This window comes from Aegilops tauschii, chromosome 2 (assembly GCF_002575655.3).
Source record: "Aegilops tauschii subsp. strangulata cultivar AL8/78 chromosome 2, Aet v6.0, whole genome shotgun sequence".
NCBI classification, from domain to species: Eukaryota; Viridiplantae; Streptophyta; class Magnoliopsida; order Poales; family Poaceae; genus Aegilops; species Aegilops tauschii.
In genome coordinates, this window is record NC_053036.3 from 591,726,829 (window position 1) to 591,747,052 (window position 20,224).

Below are 20,224 nucleotides of genomic sequence, written 5' to 3' on the forward strand. Positions count from 1 at the left end.
AAGAGTAGAAGCACAGAGAGAAGCTCCAAGTCAAGGTCCTACAATGAGAAAAGATATTTTAGTCGTGATCGCAATTGCTACAATTATGGAAGACCCGGACACTATTCCAATGAGTGTCCGGCTCCCTACAAGAAAAGAGAAGACTCACCAAAAAGGAGAAGTAGAAGAGATGAATCACCTCCAAGAGAGACAAGGAGTAGAGATGATCGTTATGAACGAAGACCCTCTCGAAGAAGCAAGGATTCAGAAAGGAAAGACAAGTCATCAAAGAGCTACACAAGACGAAGAAATCAGCTCATGTTGGTGAATGGGTTTCCGGTTCCGACTCCAACAACTACTCCGAGAGAAGCTATCACTCCGACTTCAAATATTCTCAAGATGAAGGTGTTTCCGGACTTGCTCTAGTATCGTCCAACTCCCATGACATATTTGATTTACCAAATGAAGGAATTGGAAGATACTTCATGGCTGAAGGCCCCAAGGTATCACACCCCGAGTACCTTGATTTCAATAGTAATGAAGATGATTTGCTAGGTGGTGATGATTTACTTGTTCAAAAAACTAGTGATGAAAACTATAATGAACTTGCTAGTAATCATGCTAATCAAGATGAAACGAATAACAATGATAAGAACGAGATTGAGCGTCTAACTAAAGAACTATACACTCTTAAGTTAGCTCATGAAACAACTCAAGAGGATCATAGAGAGCTCCTAAGAACTCATGAGAAGCTACACTTTGAGAAGCTAAATTTAGAGCAAGAGCATGAGTTTCTAAAAGTTATCAATGATGATCTTTGAAAGAAGAGTTCTTCTTACATTGCCAAATGTCTCCTCTTATCTACTTATATGCCACAAGTAAAATCTAGCAACAAGAGCAAGAAAGATTCTTCTTCTAGTAGTAACAATAACCATGCTAAATCCAATGTTGCTACTAGTAATTCTCTTGATTCCACTAATGATTCTCTTAGCGAAGTTACACTTATGCAAGAAAATAGTTTATTGAAGGGAATTATAGAGAAAGGTGTTTACAAGAGCCTTGCCGGGAGTAAGCAATTTGAGGAAATTGTACACAAGTAAGGAAGACACCGGAAGAATCAAGGTGTTGGTTTTGAACGAAAGTTCAATGACAATGGAGTTGAATGGGAAGAAGATCAATACCCAAAAACGAAGTTTGTTCCTCAACAACAGAAGTATTACCCCACTTCTTGTAAGGGAACACAAGCTCAAGACGATCTTCCACCACAAGACCACAAGATAAAATGGCAAGGACAAGCTTCAAGAAGAGATTGACTCATTTGAAGAAGCTCCTACAACCATGGTCAAGTGGGTTCCCAAGACTACGTCAAGCTCTACTTCATCAAGTTCAACTACAACTCCAAGGTTTCCCATCAAGTTGATGTGGGTCCCAAAGAATAAGAACTAGAGTGTTCTTGAGGGTGACTCCGCCAACATATTTCACTCATATTCATTTTGACAAGGACTTGTGCAATCAACTTTCATATCTTGCACTTGTTCAAGGAGTCACAAACCCTCTAATTGGTAAGACAAGGGACAAGGTAACCTAATGCTTTCATGGACATCATCATACGTGCAATTCACTCTATGCCTATGGATATCCTTGTATGTTCCTTGTGGGCCTAACCCATGTAGGTATTGAAAGTGCAAAACTCCAAAGGATAGCTCCGAACTCTTGATGGACTACATCAACATTGAGCATACACATATTCACTATCTACATGAAGTCATCATCGACAAAACCCAAGGTTAGTTCATTCCGCGTTGGGGGGATATCACATCTAGGGGAGCTTTGCTCTAAAAATTGAGCTAAAGCAACTCTAATGATGTGAACACATTAATGCTTTATGTAAAAGCGGTAACCCCACTTTTGCTTAAACGATGAGTATGACCTATGGTCAAATGTTTTCATTTGACTCCTAAGACAATATACTCACATATAGATGACCTAGTCATCGCTAATTGCTTTATTGATGCTAGAAATGGTTGTGCATGTTTGACACATATTTTATTTGCTATTTCATTGTGTGAGCATGTTAGTTTGCATATTTTCCCCATTCGAGGACATCCATTTGTTGTTTTGATTGTCTTGGATTTTATTGGCCAAGTGGATGTACAAGAATGCTTATATCACAAAAACTGAACAAGTCTTTTTCAGACCCTCCGGGTGAGAAGCACCCAGAGCCACCGATCGGACAAAGGGCTGACTTCCAAAACCTTCTTCATGCGTTTCGGTTGGACCAACTCACTAAAACTTGGTCACACCGAAATCATTTAGATTGAGCTAGGTTTTCATCTCGGTGCTACAGATTAGACCAACTCGGCGTCACCGAGTTGCTGTAACTGCAAGCAGTTGCACGTCTTGGTACCACTGATTTGTTCTACTCGGTGCCACCGACAACACACGGGTATATATATCCAGCGGACCGTACGGTTGAAAATTCCTTCAAATGTTACGAATCCGCGCCCCGTTGTTGCCATCTCCATGGTCTCCGGATCGTCGTCCTCGTCTCCAGCGCGCCCTCGCCGCAGGATTCCGTCACCGCTGTAGAGGATCTCCGCCAAGTTAGGGTGAGATTCGATCCCCTCGTGCTTCACTTTTCCGATTCAATGCACAAGTGCTTTGTCATGTATCTTGCCACGAATGAGATTCCCTATCCACCAGATTATTTCCTTAGAATAGATTTGAACAAAAAGTTTAGGTTTAGGTTTCCGCCGAAAGCATCTCGGATCGACCGATTAGGAATTTTCGGTTCCACCGATTTGGCCCTGGCCATTGCACTAGTACATCTCGGTGCCACCGAGAGGTGTTGATCGGTGAGACCGAAAGTAGAATTACAGTGAAACCCTAGCAACTCGGAGTCACCGAACCACATCTCGGTCTGACCGAAATGGTGTGTTTTTGTTCTGTGTGTGCTTCGGTGTCACCGAAATGACCAACTCGGTACATCTGAAATGCATTCTGTGAAAATATAGAACTAAGATTTGAACTCAACTTTTGTAAAATCATCTGCTTTTTGTGATAACTCATCTACTCTGCCCATACCCATCTATTCACAGGGTCATCTTGTAAGATGTCAAGTGGTAGTGACAGTGAGAACATGTCAGAGCAAAATGTTGATCTCAGTGAGGGATCTAGTCGAGCTGAAAGCTATGATGAAGGCAGCACTAACAGTTGCCACCCTTGACAGTTGCAACACCACACTAAGAAGCCACTGTCCAACATGTGTTTTATGCATAGGTATCCAATTTTCAATCCTTATAGCGGTATGGTACAATATACTAGTTGAATCATGCTGGTATACATGATCAAAATACTTTGTGTTCCTTGTTTGCTATAGAAGCCAAATAACAGGAGCAACACCCACCCACGCCATCCCTCTACCATTACAGAGCACACTCCAAATCCAAGAGCTAATCTTCGAGAAACTACCAGGTACATCTATAATACTAGTAGAGCATTTTACCATGCCCTATAATTATCTCACTAACATGCACTTAAGAAAAAATCATCAAGATATTCATGCTCATCACAAAACACTTATTATCACTTCCTTTCCTACCCCTCCTAATCAATATATAGTAAACCAGGATACTATTATTGGCAGTTAGCAAAAGAAATACTTTGGGAAGGGCCCAAACCATAAATATATTACTATGTGGTCCTTTAACCGCTACAATATTGATGGCTACAAACGTAGATAAACAGTACAAAAAAAGACATATTTGGTCAAAAGTCAGACATGTATGTATTTTCACACCACTGCATTGGTGTTCATGCAAAAACTGAAATTACATAACATTCTATAGTTGTCACGCAATGGCATATCACACCAATCCACAAATCCTCCCAAAATCTTATTATGTCATAATTTATTGTTTTTGACAAAATGTAAGAAACACTTGCACCAGCACACGGTGAAGTTTATAATATATTTTTATAATAAGGTTCTGCCAAATCTCATATTATTATTAATCTTCCACAATCATTTGCGAGTAATAAACATATTTATAACATGCGAAGTTAATAATAGGATGTTGATTATTTATTATTAGAATAATTTTATCTTTTTTTATAATTTTCGTAACCTAAGTTACACATGTAGGATGAAAATTCACTTTAACATTACATTTGTAGGAAAAAACAATCAATCTTATCATAATCCTTCTTAAAAAAATATTTTAAAGAAGACTCCATCTTTTTTCTTCTTATGCATTTCATGCAACAAAGTCACATTCTTTATTAGTTTTAACAACAACTCAGTTATAGATAATGTTAGTATATTTTTAAATAACGCAGAAAGATGACAAATCAACCTGTAATGTCAAATTTTACTAGCATCTAAACATTTAGTAATAAGAGTGAGAATTCCACAATTAAAATATTGCAATATCCAATCTACCATGGTAGAATTCATCAAGTGAAGATAAATAGAGGCCAATTTTTTTGATAAAACTCAATAGGTGGTCCATCAGGACGAGGACTTCTATTATGTGTCATTTGGGAAAGTCTAGTTTTTATTCTTTCCAAACTAAACACATTATGAAGAAAAGTTCTATCAGCATAATCTAGAGCCTAAGCCATAGGGGAATCTAGAGATATGTTTAAAACTGTATCAGCAGCACAATAAATAGATTGTATTTGAGATCATACATAGCAAACTCTTTCCTGGAGCTAGCCGCCGCCTCCCAAGAACCCTAACTTTCTGCCTCCCAACGGCGCCGACGCCGGTCCATCCCGTCTCCGGTGGCTCCACGGACCAACCCAAATTTTTACCCGGCTTGACATTTGGCCAAAAGAAAGCACTAACCTGGCCACAACATACGCCACAAAAGGCTTTATATTGTTTATTGTGTCGAAATAGTGTTTTTCCTTTTGAAATGTTGTTGAATGTTTCTTTTTTTGCCGGGAGTTTTGAATGTTTCTAGTGATTGTAGGAATGGTATCCTAGATGGATTTGTGCGTACCCTATGGCCATGGAGGCGGAGTGGATCTCGGCCCTTGCCGGTGGGAGGGCTCCGTTTTTCAATTTTTTTTTCATGTTTTGTTAGGGTTTGTGTCCTGCTCAGGAAGACGAGACGGTGGCGGCTCCCTGAAGATGGAATAAAGGTCTCCCCGCCTATCCCCCGTTCCGGTGATGCACCTTGCATCATCGGTGGGCGTGTGGAGTTGTGTCTCCGGCGGATCTGTCTTTGGTGGATTTGCTCGGATCTGTTCGTCGTTCGTCTTTGTTCGTGTGTTTTCAGGTTGGATCCTTTTGATCTACACTCTTCATCTGCGGCGGTTGCTGTTCTGCTGCGTTGGTTCTACCGGGGCCTTAGCACGACGACTTCCCGACTGTCTACTACAACAAGGTTTGTCCGGCTCCGGCGAGGGAGGGGCGATGACAGCGGCGCGCCTTCGGCTCGCTTCAGTGCTTGTAGCCGTCGCTAGATGGTCTACGGATCTGGATGTAATTTTTATTATTTTTAGTGTTCGTTGTACTACCATGATTGAAGATGAATAGGTTGAAAGCTTTTCCGCAAAAAAATAATAATTGTATTTCACATTCATTCAGATGGATTCTTCATTGTATCGTCAGAACATTCTATACAATATTCCATATCCATCAAAATGGATTTGTCATAACCTAAAAGCTTGGATCATCGGATAGACTCAAAACGGGATCTAAAGCAAGCTGAAACTGTGCTCAGCCGTGAAGTGGCAGAAAAGAGTGAAAAACGTGGAGCTGTAGGGAAAGTAAACCAGGATCCTTGGCACGGCACATCGAACGCATGCGTCATATGTAGGTCGGTCAGCCTAGGCACTACGTACGTACGCCGGTGGTCCGACGCCTACGTAGGCTGCAGCTACTCAACGTGTCCGCCTGGTTCACTGGATCTGGGACTGCGAGTGGAAGCTAGCTAGCTCGCGCCTTTAAGGTTGGGTGTAATACGACTATACGAGGGAACAAACAGCAGATGCCAGTGGCGTGCCGGACCGCACTATCGGTGCGCGCGGCAGCTGGGCAGCCAACATGGCAGCACGGCTGGAGCCTGGGGTCCGCCCTCGGCGGTGCCGCGGACTCGTGGATGCGTGGTCAGATGACTCAGATGGTCTGCCCTGCCACCGCGGCAGCGACGAGGTAGTTGCCCTCTCTATAGTCTGGTTCTCTCTCGGACAGTGGGGCGGGGGATCAAGAAATGCATGCAGTGTGCAACCGTCATAGGATTCACAACCGTGTGTATGTGTGCTCGATTAGGCCAACTTTTTTTTAGAGAAGGCCATCATGACTAGCTTTATTGATTTAACATAGGCATTATATTATCCACAAGCGAAGAGATCAGACAATCCAGGAGCTCGCCTGTCCAGTTTAAAAAGGTCTTATTACAATAAGAAAAGTTAGCTAGCACATGCGCCGCTTGATTGGAAGAACGAAAACAATGTTTGAAGACAACCTTCCCTATTAAAAAAGAAACATCCACACATTCCGCGAAAATTGCTGTTGCAGCATCCCACCATCTAGATTGGCTATCACAAAAGTTTATGACGTTTAAGGAATCTGATTCCGCCTCCACACGAGAAAACCCTAGGGAGAGTTTGCAAACACTAGACCATCACGCATCGCCGTTGCTTTAGCCATCATTGCATCTGCAACATGAGGCATATATTTGCATTGTGCTGCTAAAAAGTTCCCTTTATCATCTCTAATTACAGCTGCCGAAGCTCCTGCACTTTCATCTGCAAAATAGGCCGCATCAACATTGACCTTTATGAACATGAGGTCTGGTTTCGTCCACTTCATCTCTCTATTATCATTTTGTTTGCGATTAGCTTCATGATAATTACTAGCAATTGCCAGGACGGACATATGCCACCGCGTGGGATGTGGTGGTCTACCATCATGAGTGAGTTCACGTCTTATCCACCATACGTACCAGCTGCCCACCATAAGAGCTTGTTTGACAGTAATATTCGATTTCAGTGACAAGGGTAAATCTTGTGCAAGGAGTAGATGTTCCAATATAACTGACCCTGAGCGATCGATCAACTTTGCTTCCTCAATCATTCCCGCAATGCCTAGGCGTTCCCAGAGGTGCTTGGCATTGCAACAATCAAACAGTAGGTGGCGGACATCTTCTGCATCTTGATAACATATAGGACATGCCCCATTAGTTCCAATATGACGGTTCGTGAGTATGGACTTTAGCGGAATGATACCATGTAGAGCACGCCAACAAAAAATTTGAATTTTACATGGGACCTTTTGTTTCCATAGTGTACTCCACACTGCTGGAGTTCTTGAGCCTCTAGGTCGCGCCATCAAAGTTGCATGTACCTGGAAAGATCGTATCCATTGTACTTTGTATGCTGATTTCACAGAGAAAAACCCTTTATGATCCAGGTGCCATGCGATAAAGTCCTCGAAAGCCCCATAGTTGAGGGGAATTTGCAAGATCCTGTCTACATCAACCGATATGAATATAGATCTGATCAGATCCTCGTCCCAAAAACCAGTCATAGTGTCAATTAGATCATGAACTCGTGATATCAGTGTTTGCCCCCGGTTTGATAAAACTCTCCTGTCCGGACTAGACGGTATCCAGGGGTCGCTCCAGATGTTAATGTTCTCACCGGTACCAACCCTCCGGATATACCCCAACTTAAATGTTTCAAGACATTTCATAATGCTCTGTCACGTAAACGAAGCACCACTCTTCAGGGTAGCTTGTACATTAGGGAAGTATTTTGCTTTCAATACTCTTGCACACAGGGAATCCGGGTTAGTGATCAACCGCCAAACTTGCTTTGAGAGCATGGCAAGATTAAAAGCATAGAGATCTCGGAACCCCATACCCCCCTCACTTTTTGGGTAACAAAGCTTCCACCATGTATACCAGTGCATTCTTTTGTGTTCCTCATCATCCCCCCACCAAAATTGTGCTATCAAATCAGTTATCTCCTTGCATAGGCCCTTGGGCAGGCTGAAAACAGACATCGCAAAGACTGGGATGGCTTGGGCTACAGATTTAAGTAATATCTCTTTCGCTCCAGTAGACAACTGTTTCTCCATCCATCCCTTCAGTTTTTCTTTTATTCTGTCATAAAAATGCCTGAAACAGTCACTCCTATCTGCACCCATCATAGCTGGCAGCCCAAGATACTTATCTGATAATGCCTCAGTATCAATGTGTAACTCCTGGTATATTTCAGTCCTAGAAGTTGCAGGTGTATTAGGACTGAAAAAAAATACTAGATTTAGCCAAACTCACCAATTGTCCCGAGCTTTCACAGTAGGCACCTAGAACATGCTGTAAGGAAGCTGCATTTAAAACGTCGGCTTTCAGGAGAATCAGAGAATCATCAGCGAATAAAAGGTGTAATACTGATGGTGCATTTCTACACACTCTAATTCCCTCTATGCCACCAGCTTCTTCTTCAAACTGCAATAAACTAGAAAGACCTTCTGCACAAAGGAGAAAAAGGTAAGGGGAGAGTGGATCCCCCTGCCTAATACCCAAACACAAACAAACTTAAACGTTAGGCCAACTTAAACGCACGACACAAACAAACGTCCGTTTTGTTCGGATTTCGTCCGTTTGAGGATGGCAATGAGGCAATTAATGTCCCGCCATTTTCTTGGATGCGCTGGCCGTGCACCCAAAGCCCGGTTGCATCTTATCCACATACATTTTTTGGGCCGCATTTCTTGTATTTATTTCATCAATGATTTTTTGATACATTGGAGTACATTCACCAATTCTTGATTAGAATAGCAAGACCTAATAAAACAAGAACCACAAGTAGATATTTTAAAAGATATCCAACTTGCGTAACTGCTCCCACAAGTTGGATTGGTATCTTCTGACGCCTTCACTGTTGATCTGCGGATTCTTGATCTTGCATACTTCTTTTTTCTTCGATTCTAAAGAAGTATACGTTGTTTCTCATCTAGTCACATTTAGCCTCTATTCTAGCAACGAGTGCACAAATATCTATCGAATTTCATTCTATGAACAGATCAATGTATTCTTCTTCCCAACACCAAAACTTGCATCCATTCCACATAAAATAACTGAGTATAAGTAAAGAGGTACTGAAAATGCGTCGAATCCGGGAGCACAACCGAAGCAAAACAAGTACACACCCCATCGTTTTTGCACTTGACGAACACCCATCCAGGATGTTCCGGCGATGTAGACACGTGGCGCACGACCATCCGCGGGTAGTCTGTAGTCGTCACAATTTATGAGCGGCAATGATGCGCCGATGAGCCTTTACGCCAGCAGCGAGCATGGACGACGGTTGAGCGTGTCTTTTTCGGCGAACCGTCGACGGGATAGATCCGAGCGGCTAGAGGCGGAGTCAATACCTGCATGCGGCCTGGGGGCGTTGTCGGGGCTGTGCGGACCGGTACTCAGCCAATCCATGGCGAGGCACAGCCTCCGGCAGCCGGGTGCGCTCAAATCCGGCCGGATCCGCTCCAAATCCGGCGGCCGGATGCGCTCAAATTAGGCGGCCAGGGCTGGACAGTTACGAGGATCGAGAAAATGGGGGTTGTTGCAAGGGTAGGTGGACGGGAGGCGTGCCGTGCTGGACAGCTGAGAAAAATTGCGGCGGCTGCTAGGGCGGGGGGAGTGGGGCGGGGGGGCTGGTGTGGGGGCGAGGAATAGAAAAAGGGGCGCATGTGTCCCCGACGGGCGGGCCAGGTGAGGACAAGAGCATGCGCCCTGCCCGTCCGCGCGCGTCCGTTTCAAGGCAAACACGGCCCAAATTTGGGCCAGGAATGGGTCGAAAACGAACATTTGTCCGTTTGTTCCCGCGCTTTGGCCCGCGTTTTCTGTCCCTTAACTCCCAAACGGACGCGAGCGGACCATTTGGGGCCGTGCATTGAAGTTGGCAGTTGTGCATTGGAGTTGGCCTTTGGGCATCTCCAACGAAGACCCGCAAAACTCCTGCGCGTGTGGTGTCCGGACAACTTTTGTTTACTTTTGCAATCCAATGGGGACCTGTATCAGTCCATGAAGCTGTCCGGACATCTGATTTTCTGTATTTTGGAGACAAACGTGTGGGGGAGCTTTGCCGGAATCCGGACATGCACTTGACCAATCACATGCATGTCCCTCTCTTCTCTTTCTCCTCCCAACCAGACATGCATAGTCCCCCTCTTCTCCCTCCACTCCCAACCGGAGTAAACCACAAATATCCCACCACATGGATGGTCTCCATCTAGTTTTTGTCCTTCCAGTTGGGTACTCCCTCCATTCCTTTATATAAGCTATATTTGTATTTTCAAAAGTCAAACGAGTGCGTGTTTGACCGAGTTTTTGGAAAAATATATTGATATTCACAATACAAAATTTATATCATTTGATCCAATCATGGAAATTAGTTTCACATTTTATCTGTTAGGCATTATAGATGTTGTTATTTTATTCTACAATCTTGGTCAAACATTGAAATGGTTGACTTGCACGGAAATCAATACACCTTATATTGTGGAACGGAGGGAGTACTTCGTAATTAGCGTTGGATTGCTCCCTCCCGTATCATCTCCGCTGACCACGTCCGTACTTATGCCGGAGAAATTTACAGGTCGGCGTTGCAGATGCCCTTAGAACAGACGGACAATCTCTCCATCTCACACAGAGTTGAGCAGATTGAGCTGCAGTAAACAAGCAATGTTTTGGGATCTCTATTTGTCACGTGCCACCAAAAAACCGTTGCTTCATTCATTTTTTATTTGGACCGTCAGATCTTCATCCAACAGTCCAGAACAGATCGTGTATTGTTCTTCTTCTTCCTCCTCATGCACTTCCCCGGACAGCCCCGCCCCAAGCACGGGTCTCCACCACCTACAACCGACAGGCACTACCTCGTACCGCGTCGCCACCCCCCTATCAACCTCGCGCCCACCACCGTTGCTGGCCACCGCCCCGACAATCCCTTTAAGCCCCGCACCACTGCTGAAGACCTCGGGCGATACGCTGCACCCCTCACCACCACCAATAAGATAGATAATGGGATTGTGGCTTTCCCCTAAGATAGATAGCGAGGCCTCATTTAGTTCATATGATAGGAATATCATAGGAATAGAAAAAAAATCATAGAAAGTGAGATGACATGTATCTGAATTCCTAGAGGGAAAGGGATGTCATTGGATGCATAGGATAAGAATTGTTTTCATTGAATTTAGGCTAATGTTTTTTTTCTTTGAGTGAAGGATTGGTTTCCATCCTACATAGGAACATATATCCACAAAAAGTCACTTTGGTGGACGGGTGCATTGGAGCCCTTTATTTTGAATAGTGCCAAAATTAAATTTTGAAGTTTCAAAAAATTCCAAAAATAACTCCACACGTTCATATGGATGTATGTTACACATGTGCAAATTTTAATGATGAAATAAGTAACCATGTGAGCTACACAAATGACAAAATCGTGATTTCAGAAAGATGAACAGTGCAGGTATTATTCACTATTTAGATATCATCATTTTGTCATTTTTGCATAGCTCACATGTTTACTTGTTTCACCACCAAAGTTTATACATGTGTAATATTCATCCATATGATCATGTAGAATTCTTTTCGGGATTTTTTTAAAATTTTAGATGTGATTCTTAAACTATTTAAAATAAAGTCCTCCAATACACCCGTGTTCCAGAAATCCACTCTCCATATATTCATTCTTACAAACCAAAGTGTTCCAAAGAAAGAATTCTTTAAAAATCCTGTATAAAATTCCTACAAACCAAAAGAGGCGAGATAGTGAGGTTGTTCTTCTCGAGCGAGGTTGGGAAGAAGGAAGAAAGAAGAAAGAAAAAAACGACTGATGCAACATAAAATTTCAAATACCTGAAAAAAATAGCAAAACAGAGAATGTTTTCTTGTCAGAAAGATTAGTTGAAATATTTTGTGAACTGTCCATGTCGAATCGCCTCCAACAGAAAGTTACTTGTATCATGTGAATTTGTGGAACAAAGGGCTGTAGGCATCGATCACACTTCACTCGTCTCAGTTTCACCAGAAATGAAAAATGATACTACAAACCGCTTTACTGCACTGCTAGTGCTATGCTACTGCTAGGTCTCACGTGCAAGACACACGACACACGTCCATGTCATCACGGATCCACGGTGCGGCGCCGGTTCCGTGCCACTCCTGCAATTTTTTACCAACTCCAGTGGCCGATCCCGAGCCCCGGGGCTATATATTTTGCACCCCGTCTCCATCCGCAAGCAAAGCCAGATCGTCCCTTCAGTCCGATAAGTCAAGCTGAAGCATGTGCAAGGTTATCAACACGGTCCAGTCGCTCGCCTGGCTGCGCCGTGCCGTGCGACGGTGGTGCTCCCGCGCGTCGGCCTCAGTGCGGCCCAACAAGAACATGCTGGAAGCCGCGGTGCCGGCGGGGCACGTGGCGGTGCGCGTGGAGGGCCGCGGCGACGGGGAGTCGTCGTCGAGGCGGTTCGTTGTGCCGGTGGCGCAGCTCAGCCACCCGGCGTTCCGGGAGCTCCTCCAGCAGGCGGAGGAGGAGTACGGTTTCCCGTCGGCCTCCGGCCCCCTAGCGCTCCCCTGCGACGAGGACCACCTCCGCGACGTCCTCCGCCGCGTCTCGTCCTCCGACTCCGAGGAGCGTGGCTGCTTCCGCCGCCGCGGTGCCATGGCCGCGCCGCACGATGACTCGCGGCCGCTGCTGCAGGGGGTGGCCGCGGAGAAGCTCGTCTCGTGACTCGTGATCGATCATTCGTTCGTACACCTCTGTACATTGCACAAGCGGGATAGCCGTGTCCATTTGGAGAGCGAAGTAGTATTGCACCGGCACCATGGTGCCCTTTATTTTGAAAATAAAAATAAAAACATATTTAGAAGTTTTAAAGTAATTTGAAGAAAATTCTGTGAAACTTGCATGTGTTCACTATGGATCCATAAGATTTTGATTTAAAAAAAAAATTATAAGCTGTACAAAAAGAAAACAAAATTTCATCCCCAAAAAATAGGCCCATTAAAAACTACATATTTGTTCCCCGCAAAAAAAACTTACACATTTGTCTTTTCTTTTTACGTCACGTGTGAAAGTAAAATGTTGTGAAATTTTGCACATACGTAATATACATGTGCATGTGTGTTTACAAAAAAATTCAATTTTTTTGCGTTGTAGAAAATAGTTTTTTTTTAAACGGGCACCATGGTGCCCATGCACAACTTGCAATTTCCGTGTCCATTTGGTCCCTAAGGCTTGATTGGATGGCTTGATTGCATTCTGTTGGAGGGGGGCTCCCCCCTTGGACGACTTGATTGCATTCTATTGCAACTCGATGGAAGAACTATTATGGCCTAAACGATTAACTGGTAATGAGGTTCAGATACATGCCGGGAACATAGTAAATGTTACTATACTGATTATCAATGTATCACCTTTGTGATTATTTTCATAATTTATTTTAGAGTTTTCTGTACTCTAGCCTATTGCATAATGCTAGTTGCAAAAGGGAGTTGTTCATAGAAGAACATTTGTTCTTCATTGTAATGAATAACTAAAAGGGCATAGTCTTATTATGAATAGGATGTATGTTCTGAATATTGACAACAAAATTAAAATATCCATAACACTGACGCTAAATGTCTCAAGACTAAACGTACCACATATGTGTGGCACCGCATTAGTCACATTGAGAAACCAACATGGAGAAATTATATAGTGATGGATTTTGAATTCATCTGATTATAAATCAACTAACACTTGCAACTTTCGTCCAAAAAGTGAAGTAACTCAAATACCATTCACATGCATATATAGCGAGCAACAAAATCATTAGAAACATACATATTGATGTATGTAGATTCAATAAATTTTGTTGCAAGCAGTGGATTTATCTATTTTCAAAGATGACTCAAGTAGATATTTTTATTTCCTTAATGCCGAAGTAAACATTATTGTAACAAGAAAAATATGTTTCTACAATTATATTGCAGAACGGAATATTTGAGATAAAAGTTTAGCGAATGTGTGTTGAGTTATGAAAATAATTTCATAACTTGCACCTCCCGGAATATCACTAAGAGCGGTGTGTCCGAAAAGATGTAATTAAATCATGTGTATCATGGCGAGATCAAAGATGACATAAATGATTTGCCATAAATGCTTTTTGTAATGATGCTTTTACACTGAAAAAAGAGTGTCATCAAATCTGTTGAAATGACGAAAAATAAGATATGGAATGGTATGCAGAACCATTTGGTCTTTCCTTAACATTTGGGAATATGAAACATATGTTAAAGTGTTTACGGATTTAAACCCCGAATTAGATAAGTGCTACTTTGTAGGTTATCCCCAAACGTTGGGTATTTCTTTACCACTGCGCCTAGCAAAGTGTTTTGCTACATAGTGCAGTATATTTTGAAGAAAATGTTTATTGCAAAAGAGTGAGTGGAAGGACAGTGCAACTGACAAGATTACAGAATCTTCGTCGTCAGGTCAAAGAAAAGAATCATTGGAAATAGTTTCAGAGTTTTCTACTACGACTAATACAGAAACCTCTACATGAGATATAGATACTTCGGTCGAACTTGCAGTTGAACCATGTAGGTTACGCAAAAACTCGTGGAAACCTCTATGTTGTGCATACGATATATTGTTGGTAGACAAACAACCTACGATACACAAAGATGATGGGCCATGACTCCGAAATTAGCTATAAGCCAGAGTAATCCAAGAGAGTATCCATATTCACAGTTCAAGATTAGAAATTGATAAACCCTCTGAAAGACTTAGAGTCTATCAAAGAGTAATGGATCTATAGATCGATGAAGATAAAAATGTTTTATAAAGCTTGACTTGTTCATAACAAGTTCAAAGTATTGGCTACGACAAGATTGTCTCATCATGGCAATGCTTAAAGTCAGTTTGGATTAAAACTAGCAATCACTACATATTTCAAATATAATTGGATACCAGTAAGTGTGCAAACTTGAGAGATCCAAGAGTGGTTTGAAGCAAGAATAATTGAGTTGGATTCCCCATCCTTGGCTGTCCAAGAGGGGGGGGGGCCTTTCCCCCTTCTGGTGGCGCCCCCTCCTCCCCTCTCCGCCTATATATACTAGAGGTTTTTGAAGGAAATATGCCCTAGAGGCAATAATAAAGGTGTTATTTATATTTCCTTATATCATGATAAATGTTTATTTTTTCATGCTAGAATTGTATTAACCGGAAACTTAGTACATGTGTGAATACATAGACAAAACAGAGTGTCCCTAGTATGCCTCTACTTGACTAGCTTGTTTATCAAAGATGGTTATGTTTCCTAGCCATAGACATGTGTTGTCATTTGATGAACAGGATCACATCATTAGAGAATGATGTGATGGACAAGACCCATCCGTTAGCTTAGCATAATGATCGCTTAGTTTTATTTCTAATGCTTTCATCATGACTTATACATGTTCCTCTGACTATCAGATTGTGCAACTCCCGAATACCGGAGGAACACTTCGTGTGCTATCAAACGTCACAACGTAACTGGGTGATTATAAAGATGCTCTACAGGTGTCTCCGATGGTGTTTGTTGAGTTGGCATAGATCGAGATTAGGATTTGTCACTCCGATTGTCCGACAGGTATCTCTGGGCCCTCTCGGTAATGCACATCACTATAAGCCTTGCAAGCAATGTGACTAATGAGTTAGTTGCGGGATGATGCATTACGGAACGAGTAAAGATACTTGCCGGTAATGAGATTGAACTAGGTATGGTGATACCGACGATCGAATCTCGGGCAAGTAACATACCGATGACAAAGGGAACAACGTATGTTGTTATGCGGTTTGACCGATAAAGATATTCATAGAATATCTTGGAACCAATATGAACATCCAGGTTCCGCTATTGGTTATTGACCAGAGAGGTGTCTCGGTCATGTCTACATAGTTCTCGAACCCGTAGGGTCCGCACGCTTAACGTTCGATGACGATCGGTATTATGAGTTTATGTGATTTGATGTACCAAAGGTTGTTTGGAGTCTCGGATGTGATCACGGACATGACGAGGAGTCTCGAAATGGTCGAGACATAAAGATTGATATATTGGACAAGGTTCTTCGGACACCGAAAGTGTTCCGGAGAGTTTTGGATAAAACCGGAGTGCCGGAAGGGGTTACCGGGACCCCCGGGAGAACTATTGGGCCTCTATGGGCCTTTGTGGGAAGAGAGGAAGGGCCAGGAGGGGCTGGCTGCGCCCCCACCCCCTTGGGTCCGAATTGGACTAGGGGAAGGGGGCGGCGCCCCCCTTTCCTTCCCTCCCCCCTCTTCCTTCCTTCCCCCTCTCCCCCTCTTGGTGGTTTCCTACTAGGACTTGGAGTCCTAGTAGGATTCCCCTCTTGGGGCGCGCCCTAAGGGCCGGCTGACCCTCCCCTCCTCCCTCCTTTATATACGGGGGAGGGGGCACCCCATAGACCACACAAGTTGATGTTTAGCCATGTGCGGTGCCCCCCTCCATAGTTTTACACCTCGGTCATATCGTCGTAGTGCTTAGGCCTGCGCCGGTAACTTCATCATCACCGTCACGACGCCGTCGTGCTGACGAAACTCTCCCTCGGCCTCAACTGGATCAAGAGTACGAGGGACGTCACCAACCTGAACGTGTGCAGATCGCGGAGGTGCCATGCGTTCGGTACTTGATTGGTTGGATCGCGAAGACGTTCGACTACATCAACCGCGTTACTTAACGCTTCCGCTTTCGGTCTACGAGGGTACGTGGACACACTCTCCTAGCTCGTTGATGTGCTTCTCCTAGATAGATCTTGCGTGAAAATTTTGAAATTACTGCGTTCCCCAACAGTGGTATCCGAGCTAGGTCAATGCGTAGATGTTATATGCACGAGTAGAACACAAAGAGTTGTGGGCGATAATAGTCATACTGCTTACCAACATGTCATACTTTGATTCGGCGGTATTGTTGGATGAAGCGGCCCAGACCGACATTACATGACCGTGTTCATGAGACTGGTTCTACCACCGTGCTTCGCACGGAGGTAGCTAGTGGGTGTCTGTTTCTCCAGCTTTAGTTGAATCGAATGTGACTACGCCCGGTCCTTGTTGAAGGTTAAAACAACACACTTGATGAAAAATCATTGTGATTTTGATGCGTAGGTAAGAACGGTTCTTGCTAAGCCCGTAGCAGCCACGTAAAACTTGTAACAACAAAGTAGAGGACGTCTTACTTGTTTTTGCAGGGCTTGCTGTGATGTGATATGGTCAAGACGTGATGATATATAAATTGTTGTATGAGATGATCATGTTTTGTAACAGTTATCGGCAACTGGCAGGAGCCATATGGTTGTCACTTTATTGTATGAAATGCAATCGCCATGTAATTGCTTTACTTTATCACTAAGCGGTAGCGATATTCGTAGAAGCAATAGTTGGCGAGACGACAACGATGCTTCGATGGAGATCAAGGTGTCAAGCCGGTGACGATGGTGATCATGACGGTGCTTTGGAGATGGAGATCAAAGGCACAAGATGATGATGGCCATATCATATCACTTATTTGATAGCATCTGATGTTTATCTTTTATGCATGTTATTTTGCTTAGTACGGCGGTAGCATTATAAGATGATCTCTCACTAAAATTTAAAGGTATAAGTGTTCTCCCTGAGTATGCACTGTTGCGACAGTTCTTCGTGCTGAGACACCACGTGATGATCAGGTGTGATAAGCTCTATGTTCACATACAACGGGTGCAAGCCAGTTTTGCACATGCAGAATACTCGTGTTAAACTTGACGAGCCTAGCATATGTAGATATGGCCACGGAACACTGAGACCGAAAGGTCGAGCATGAATCATATAGTCGATATGATCAACATAGTGATGTTCACCATTGAAAACTACTCCATCTCACGTGATGATCGGACATGGTTTAGTTGATATGGATCACGTGATCACTAAGATGACTAGAGGGATGTCTATCTAAGTGGGAGTTCTTAAGTAATATGATTAATTGAACTTTAATTTATCATGAACTTAGTCCTGATAGTATTTGCATAACTATGTTGTAGATCAATAGCTCGCGATGTAGCTCCCCGTTTATTTTTGATATGTTCCTAGAGAAAAACTATGTTGGAAAATGATAGTAGCAATGATGCGGACTAGGTCCGTGATCTGAGGATTATCATCATTGCTGCACAGAAGAATTATGTCCTTAATGCACCGCTAGGTGACGACCTATTCCAGGAGTAGATACGGACATTATGAATGTTTGGCAAGCTCGGTATGATAACTACTTGATAGTTTAGTGCGCCATGCTTTACGGCTTAGAACCGGGACTTCAAAAACGTTTTGAACGCCACAGAGCATATAAGATGTTCCAAGAGCTGGAATTGGTATTTCAGACTCATGCCCGAGTCAAGAGGTATGAGACCTCTGACAAGTACTTTGCCTACAAGATGGAGGATAATAGCTTAACCAGTGAGCATGTGCTCAGATTGTCTAAGTACTACAATCGCTTGAATCAAGTGGGAGTTAATCTTCCAGATAAAATAGTGATTGACAGAGTTCTCTAGTCACTATCACCAAGTTACTGGAACTTCGTGATGAACTATAATATGCAAGGGATGACGAAAACGATTCCCGAGCTCTTCGTGATGCTGAAATCAACGAAGGTAGAAATCAAGAAAAGCATCAAATGTTGATGGTTGATAAGACCACTAGTTTCAAGTAAAAGGGCAAGAGAAAGAAAGGGAACTTCAAGAAGAATGGCAAGCAAGTTGCCACTCCCATGAAGAATCCCAAAGCTAGACCCAAGCCTGAAACTGAGTGCTTCTACTGCGAAGGAAATGGTCATTGGAAGCGGAACAGCCCCAAATACTTAGCGGATAAGAAGGATGGCAAAGTGAACAAAAGTATATATGATATACATGTTATTGATGTGTACTTTACTAGTGTTCATAGTAGCCCCTGGGTATTTGATACTGGTTCAGTTGCTATGATTAGTAACTCGAAACAGGAGTTACAAAATGAACAAAGACTAGTTGAGGGCAAGGTGACGATGTGTGTTGGAAATGATTCCAAGGTTGATAAGATCACCATCGCACACTCCCTTTACCTTCGGGATTAGTGTTGTACCTAAAATAAACGTTATTTGGTGTTTGCATTGAGCATAATATGATTGGATCATGTTTATTGATATACGGTTATTCATTTAAGTCAAAGAATAATTGTTGTTCTGTTTACATGAATAAAACCTTCTGTGGTCATACACCCAAGGTGAATGGTTTATTGAATCTCGATCGTAGTGATACACATATTCATAATATTGATGCCAAAAGATGCAAAGTTGATAATCATAGTGCAACGTATTTGTGGCACTGCCGTTTAGGTCATATTGGTGTAAAGCGCATGAAGAAACTCCATGCTGATGGGTTTTTGGAATCACTTGATTATGAATCACTTGATGCTTGCGAACCATGCCTCATGGGCAAGATGACTAAGACTCCGTTCTCCGGAATAATGGAGCGAGCAACAGACTTGTTGGAAATAATACATACTGATGTATGCGGTCCGATGAGTGTTGAGGCTCGCGGCGGGTATCGTTATTTTCTGACCTTCACAGATGATTTGAACATATATGGGTATATCTACTTGATGAAACATAAGTCTGAAACATTTGAAAAGTTCAAAGAATTACAGAGTGAAGTGTAAAATCATCGTAACAAGAAAATAAAGTTTCTACGATCTGATCGCGGAGACGAATATTTGAGTTATGAGTTTGGTCTTCATTTGAAATGATGTGGAATAGTTTCTCAACTCACGCCACCTGGAACACCACAGCGTAATGGTGTGTCCGAACGTCATAACCGTACTTTATTAAATATGGTGCGATCTATGATGTCTCTTACCGATTTATCACTATCGTTTTGGGGTTATGCATTAGAGACAGCTGCATTCACGTTAAATAGGGCACCATCTAAATCTGTTGAGACGACACCGTATGAAATGTGGTTTGGCAAGAAACCTAAGCTGTCGTTTCTTAAAGTTTGGGGCTGCGATGCTTATGTAAAAAAGCTTCAACCTGATAAGCTCAAACCCAAATCGGAGAAATGTGTCTTCATAGGATACCCAAAGGAGACTGTTGGGTACACCTTCTATCACAGATCCGAAGGCAAGATATTCGTTGCTAAGAATGGATCCTTTCTAGAGAAGGAGTTTCTCTCGAAAGAAGTGAGTGGGC

At 42.9% G+C, this 20,224-nt stretch overlaps 1 protein-coding gene across 1 annotated transcript; it reads left to right on the top strand.

Annotated features, from left to right (window-relative positions):
- Positions 1 to 12,205: 12,205 nt before the first annotated feature.
- On the top strand, positions 12,206 to 13,014 carry LOC109757684 (protein SMALL AUXIN UP-REGULATED RNA 12-like). The gene has a single exon (XM_020316518.4). The coding sequence runs from the start codon at positions 12,283 to 12,285 to the stop codon at positions 12,727 to 12,729; it is 447 nt and encodes a 148-aa protein (XP_020172107.1). The 5' UTR covers positions 12,206 to 12,282; the 3' UTR covers positions 12,730 to 13,014.
- The last annotated feature ends 7,210 nt before the right edge of the window (positions 13,015 to 20,224 follow it).

Bases quoted from the DNA above. Each gene is read 5' to 3' on its own strand.
- LOC109757684 (XM_020316518.4), top strand. From the start codon at position 12,283: ATGTGCAAGGTTATCAACACGGTCCAGTCGCTCGCCTGGCTGCGCCGT.